The 7508-nt window shown below is 33.7% G+C and overlaps 1 protein-coding gene across 2 annotated transcripts in view; it reads left to right on the top strand.

Moving 5' to 3' along the window:
- The window catches only part of LOC110110180, a 23204-nt gene extending 15953 nt beyond the window's left edge, over positions 1-7251 (top strand). Inside the window, exons 5-7 of one of the 2 annotated variants that reach the window (XM_020841551.2) lie at positions 2230-2266; positions 6921-6978; positions 7079-7251. In XM_020841551.2, the coding sequence (XP_020697210.1) occupies positions 2230-2266; positions 6921-6978; positions 7079-7149 (166 nt within the window). In that variant the 3' untranslated portion in view covers positions 7150-7251. Of the gene's footprint in view, positions 1-2229; positions 2267-6920; positions 6979-7069 lie in introns of both variants that reach the window. The other variant, XM_020841550.2, reaches the window with a different exon arrangement.
- Positions 7252-7508: the final 257 nt, after the last annotated feature.

Genomic DNA, 7508 nt, shown 5'->3' with positions numbered 1-7508 from the left:
TCTTCTACATAAAGAAAGGAGATTAATAAGGCTTATATTCAAGTCATTAAGGTATGTATGCACGAGCTGTTAATTGTGCTCAACACAAGGTGGTTTGACCAAGTATTTTCCAATTTCATTTGGATTACATCAAGGATTAGCTTTAGCCCATATCTTTTTGCTTTTAGTCATGGTTGTTCTCACTAGACGTTTGCAAGAGGTTGTAACCCAGTGTATGTTTTTTGTTGATGATATTCTTCTTGTTGATAAGACTAGAGAGGGAGTTGAAGATAAACTTTAATTATGGAGGTCAACCTTAGAGTCTAAAGGCTTTCGTTTGAGTTGATCTAAAACTGAATAATATAGAGTGATTTTAGTAATAAGAGAATCTAATGGGGGATTGTGACTTTTGGCGAATCAAGTCATTAAAAGAGGTACATGTTTTAGATATATTGATGTCTATTGTTCAGAATGATGGTGAAATAGATGGGGAATTTTATTAGTAGAATTTAGGGTTTGTGATGGTTGAAGTGGATGAATGCATCAGGCTTGTTGTGTTGATAAGAAAATCCCTCTCAAATTTGGAAAATTCTATAAGATGGTAGTAAGACTTGCAATGCTTTATGGAGCAGAAAGTTGTCCATTAAAAGAGAAGCATAATATTAAGTTATAGTGTTGCAAGATGAGGAATGCTCAGGTGGATGAATGGCTGGCTTTACTCTTAGAGACAGGATACGAAATGAGCATATACGTAAAAAGTTGGAGTAGCTCCAGTGGAAGATAAGATTAGAGAGAGTTGCCTTAGATGGTTTGGTCACATAAAACGGCGGCCTTTCGATGCATGCCCCGGTTAGGAAAGTGGATATATTAGATTTGACTTATGTTAAGAAAGGTAGAGGTAGACCTAAAAAGACTTGGTTTGAAAATATTAGAAATGACTTTTCTTTATTAGATTTAGATAAGAATTTGACTCTTAATACGACACAATGGAGAAAAAGGATTCAAGTAGTTGACCTCACATAGTGGGATAAAGGCTTATTATTGTTGTTGTTGTTTAACATGTTTAACAAAATAAATAGGTATGTTGTAAATAGATTCAATAAAGTAAAGTGGTTTAGCTCTGAAGAGAATGTGTAAAAGTAAAACTTTTGATTTATGTTAGATAATTTTTATGATTTGCAGAGTTGTGGATGATATTATAGTTGTTTGGTTAACAAATATTTCCAATAAAATTTTAAAGGCTAATGGATGTCAAATACTTCCAAAGAGGCATTTTGACATCAATTTAAAAAAAAATGTGAATATATGTGAGGATATAACTTCAATGGTTAAAACAGGGGTTAAAATAGAGTAGTGTTTTAGGAGTTTTATTTGCAAAAATATCATGAGGTTTAAAGTCAAATTTTATAAAATTATAGTGAGGTTTCCATGCTATTGAATCCGAGTATTGGCCGTAAAAATTTCATTCATAGCTAAATTATGTGTAACACAAATAAGGATACTAAGATAAATGTGGGAAACCATTAGGGATAAATTAAATAATGATTTAATGAGATGAATTGTTGGAGTGACATTTATAAGGTAATTGCAAATAGACATGAGAACCTATGGTAATATGGATAGACGGGTAGATAAAATTAGTGTCGGAGAATTAGGCATGAGAACCTATGGTAATATGGATAGAAACTATATAAAATGTGTTGTGAAGAGGAAGTTAAACTGTCGGAATTAAAATTTATTTAATTCAAAATTTTGTTTAAAGCATTTGAAGAAGAGGCTTTTGACTTAACTGTATTATATCAAATTGTGCTGAAGAAGGATTCAGGAACTTCAAAAAGTGGCTGAGGAATAGGTTAGTGATAGTCAATATTAAATAGAGAAAAACAATTATTTAGGTAGCCGTATTTTTTTAGTTTTAATTATTAATGGAACCTGATTAAAGCCAGCACGAAAAGAAATTGATGGTTGTGATTATAACATAATATAAATTGGGGAGCCTCTGACTCATTTGTAAGTTATTTAAGATTAAATCTTAGTTTGTGTGCCATGGCCTCAGCAATTTATTTATTCTGATAAAGTGGTTTGCTTATCAAATATCTAGGATTTCTTTGAATTTGTTGTTTTATGATTATCTTGGCATTTTATTTGTTAAATTTTTGTGATTCAATACGACGAAGTTTATGTTATACTAGGGTATCTATTAAATATAATTTTGTTTACTTACAAATATTCGCTCTATTCTTTCTGTAGTTTAAGGGCAACACCATATACAGATGCTGAAATAAAGGTATGATTAAGTTTTTATCAAGCATGATAAAGTTGTTTACATCAAATCTCTACTCTAATCTACATTATACTGAAGTTGTGGCTCTCATCCCAATTTGAAATCCGACTCTAATTTTGCACCACGTGATACCTATGCTTATTATGTTAAAAGGATACCGTTGTTCTTAACCATTTTAAATATGTTTGTTGAATTATTTCTTTTGTTTTACGCATGACCATAAATTGGCTGAAACATTAAGATAACTTTAGCAGTCAAAACCTTTCTTGGAATTATGATTGTGCAAAATCAATAAGGAAAAGGAAGTTAAATATGTTTTTATTATCATTGAATGAATAAATTCTTTTTTGATAGCATCGTAAAGTTTTAATTCAAATATTTTCCTGGCATTATGTTTTTATTGCTACTTATATTGTTAAATATTTGAAAAGCTAGATCTTACTGCAGTGTGGAGCATTGGGTTTAATGATATCTAAATTGCCAGCTTAATACCATGTTTCCTTGTGGTGTCAAATTTTGAAGTCATGGATGTTCTCACTAGACATTTGCAAGTGGTTGTACCCTAGTGTATGCTTTTTGCTGAAGATATTCTTCTTGTTGATAAGATTAGACAGAGATTTGAAGGTAAACTTGAATTATGGAGTTCAACCTTAGAGTCTAAAGGCTTTCATTTGAGTATATCTAAAACTAAATACATCTTTAGTAATAATAGATCTAGTGGAGGAATTGTGACTTTGGACGATCAAGTCATTAATAAAAGTATATATTTTTATATCTTGGGTCTATTGTTTAGAGTGATGGTGAAATAGATGGGGATATTATTAGTAGAATTCAAGTTGGATGGTTGAAGTGGAGGAATGCATCGGGCTTGCTATGTGATAGAGAAGTCCCTCTCAAACTTAAAGATGTTAGTGAGACCTGCAATGCTTTATGGAGCATAATGTTGGCCATTAAAAGTGAAGCATAATATTAAGGTAAGTGTTGCAGAGATGAGGATGCTCAGGTGGACGAGTGGCTTTACTCTTAGAGACGGGATACGAAATGAGCATATACGTGAAAAGGTTGGAGTAACTCCAGTGGAAGATAAGATTAGAGAGACTCCTTAGATGATTTGATCACATAAAACTGGGGCCTTTTGATGATCCTGTTAGGAAAGTGGATGTATTAGATTTGACTTATGTTAAGAAAGTTATAGCTAGACCTATAAAAAATTTGTTAGAAAATATTAGAATTTGTCTTTCTTTATTAGATTTAGATGAGAATTTGACTTTTAACAGGACACAATGGTGAAAAAAGATTCATATAGCATACCCCACATAGTGGGATAAAGGCTTCTTGTTGTTCTTGTTGCATGCAACCATATGAAACATTTACACAACTCGAGTTATATTTAAAATCTAAATTTGTTTGATATTGGATATGGCTAGAAAAAAAGTGAAGAAAAAAACCTTTGCCTCGCAACCGTCAACTGCCATTAAACCATTATGATTGTCTAGGCATCATCTGGATGAAATTTGGGATGATTTGGTAAATTGCTACACTAACTGCAGCCAATGTTTCTAAAACTTTCTTTGAGCAATGAAATTCTTGTATCTAGAATAACGTGTTGTGTTATTTGAGCATATCCAGTGGTGAAAGTAGGATATCAAGTGAAAGGGTCAATAGGGTTTAAACCAAATTTGTCAGTGCGAGATAAATGTAATTCTAGAAGATTTTAATTATAAAACTTTTACATTATATATGTCACGCCCCACCTTGACTCTCTCTAGTCAACTATGAGGTCTAGCTGAGGCAAACAATCTAGTCTTAGTGTCTTACACATTTCCCTCCAATACCTCTCTGGACTTTTCTTTCAAATAAGGATCAAATAAATAAATAAATTAGTTTGCCTAAATCATCACAGAATATATCTGATCCTTTAATAGATTCAACATAAGCTTTGATATAGAAGTGTCCATAAATAAAATCATCAAACTAAATATGATGCTTTTAAATAATTTTAAATATAAATTTATGCATATAAAAATTCTTTAATTTTCATCATCTACATCATTTTTTATTTTCACATCCAAAATTGTACATTCATCCATGGTATTAAAGCACATGACAAACTGGATCACCTGCCTATGGTCCCATCTACTTTTTTCCTTTTTATGAAAAAGATTTATAATATGTGATGAGCTAAACGCTAAGCGAGATAAACAATTTTATTATAAAGCTCAAACATAAAATAAAGAAATAATAATATGCATACTGATCTGCCTAACTAACTTATGGAGCATGAGTATTTATAAAAAAATGAAGTATATCTCTCAAGTGTCAAGTCATTAAATGCACTTTATTTATCAATTACTTTTTTTAAATGTTTTGCCTTTTATATTTCATTATTATTATTTTTATTGTTGCGTCCAGAAGTATTCGCGGCGGTAGAGAAATATAAAGTTTATCGTCTTAGCGTTTTACGAAAATCCGGCACGCAATCAGATAAGAGAGAGGGTCTAGCATTTATGAGACACCAAGATTTTTACTTGGAAAACCCCTGAAAAGGGGGAAAAACCACGGGGTCTAGCCCAGTTTGAATGAATCCACTAGTATTGCAGTTGATTACAAATGAGGCCCTTCCTTGGGAGAAGGCCTTAGCTTGATGTACATTTTATAGAGTACATTACATGATATTAATACAAAGAATCACTATTGACATGTTCGTTTAGTCGGGAGGATCGTAGTCGGCGGGCGACGGAGGTCGGTGGGCGATGTAAGTCAGGAAGACCGTGGTCGGCTGGCAACGGAGGTCGAAAAGATTGTAGTCGACGGGCGACGTAAGTCAGGAGGACCGTAGTCGGCGGGCGACAGAGGTCGGAAAGACTGTAGTCGGCGGGCGACGTGAGTCAAGAGAACCGTAGTCGGCGGGCGACGGAGGTCGGAAGATTGTAGTCTGACGACGAAGATCAGAAGGACAGCGTCAGGTAGAAGTCCAACAATGGAAAGAAATCCATCTTCGCATAGACGTCCAACGAAGTCTGATAACCGGTAAAAGTCCGGCATCAGGTAGAAACTTGGCGAAGAGTGAAGGTCCGACGTTGGGTAGAAGTCTGACGTCTGTTGGTGGCAGAGAAGAAATCCGGCTTCACTTGGGCAGAGTTTCGGCGTCAGGAGGGAACTCTAAGAATTTCCGCATCCATGGAAGTTAGGCAGAATTTTGGCGTTCTCCCGAATATCCGGCAGAGTTTCGGCGTATTCAGGCGGTGGGAAGAAATCCGGCGGTGGTCGAGGAGGAGAGGATTCTCCTTTTCCCCTTTCTCTTCTTCTTCCCTTATTCTTCTCTCTCTTCACCTCCCTCCTCTTGTGTAGGATGAGGGCTCTATTTATAGTTTTTCTGGAGTGGCATGGCTTGTAAATAGGTGTGAGATCAGGGGCGAATAGGGAGTGGTTGAATGGACGGCTGATATTGATCCTTTGAATTTCATACACCGTTCGTGCATGCCATTTGAAGGCCTTAGTGATGTCGGAATTCACCGGCGTACTTAGAGGCTTGTTGGATTTCGTCTCGTCGAGCGCGATTCGAGTTCTCCGACAATAAGCTCGCCAATAATACTCGTAGACCCTGTTTTGTAACATCAACACTCTGTGGTTCGAACCTTCTAACGTGGCCTTGGGTCCTTTGATTTGGACTCATTTGGGCTCGCGGATTGAGTCCCAAATTAGTGTTCGTTGGGTTCGTCATATCCGAGACGCTCAGTTTTGAACTGTAATTTCTGAAATGCTGGAGTATCATGTGCTCCGGATTTAATATTTGAAGTTTCCAAAACTTAATTTGCCTCGAGATTTTTCGTGCCCGATCAAAGATAATTTTTGGCATGACGTATCAATAATTATTATTATTATTATTATTATTATTATTATTATTATTGAATTTCTTTAAAATTGTCATATAATACATTGTAGGTTTTTTGCACATTATCAATTGGTCCCATTTCTTTCCTATCAACATAAAAAAAATCATTTGAGAACCGCTTTTAGATAATCCATACTGGTCATATTAAATGAGACCTCTCATTCTTAAGATTGCTCCTTATAGTATCAACTTCTTAATATTGAAAATGGGTAATTTTCTTTTTCCCTATTGAGACTCATCTTGTCAAAAAAAATTTCTCTCTCCCTATGACAATCTGTCATCCTGTCTTATATGACAAACTTTCATTGACTTCTTTCAATTTAATATCATCATTATCGACATTTAAATTACTTAACATTTATATTCACCTATTATCAATTAGTCTGTTTAGTATGCATTAAAGATACATATGATATATAAAAGTTGACATTTATGTACTTGCGTAATCATTATATTTTTTCAAATAATTTTATGAATTGAGTTAATTAAAAATATCTTGAATTTATTAAATGTGTGAGCCTAAAAAAATTTATTAGACTTGTTAATATCATCATTATATACTCAATATGAAGAAATATCTATTTGCTTGCACATAATAGTTTAGTAGAAATATAGAAATGAATATTATAAAAATTTTTAAGGGGTTCTAGAGCTATCTCCAACCTCTCTCTGTTTCTACTGCTGAGTGCCTGAGCATATATTTTTCTTCATCTGTGGTAACGAACATCTGACAATGGTTTCTCCCATTTTGGATTATTATAGACAGCTTTCAGGGCAAAAGCAATGAAGTATCACCCAGATCAGAATCCAGATAATAAAGGTAATTGACTTGTATTTATTTATTGCTTGTTACAAAATAAACTGAAATTTGGTGCAACCAAGCTATTGAAAGAAATTAATTTATGTTTTAGAGGCTGCAGAGGCTAAATTTAAAGAAGTGATGGTATCTTATGAAGCTATAAAGCTAGAAAGGAAAATTGGGAATTGTTGATCTCAATGACATTAAATGTTGATAATGATCCATGCTTTGAGGAAAATGACCATGTTTGATATTTGCCATAATATTGAAATCAAAATCTTTTTTTAGCTGTTTTTTTTTTCTTCCCCTGGATAATAATTTATTATAATATTAATATGCTGGTTTTCCTATATATCCCTTATATTTGTAAAAATCTGATGAATTGTTGCAGTGGTAATGGGCTTTGTTCTTGATATGTTGGCTGCTTAGAATAAAAGAATTGTATGGATTTTGAGTATTTTGGCGTTTAATTTGAGGTAATTAGAAGGATTTCATTTTCAAAATAATCAAACACAAATTTGATTTAGGGGCTGTTTGGTTGTAAATTAAAC

Source organism: Dendrobium catenatum, unplaced genomic scaffold, assembly GCF_001605985.2.
Source record: "Dendrobium catenatum unplaced genomic scaffold, ASM160598v2 fragScaff_scaffold_1035, whole genome shotgun sequence".
In the NCBI taxonomy this organism is placed as follows: Eukaryota; Viridiplantae; Streptophyta; class Magnoliopsida; order Asparagales; family Orchidaceae; genus Dendrobium; species Dendrobium catenatum.
Note: the sequence above shows the minus strand (reverse complement) of the source record. Positions and strands in the feature narration are given on the sequence as shown.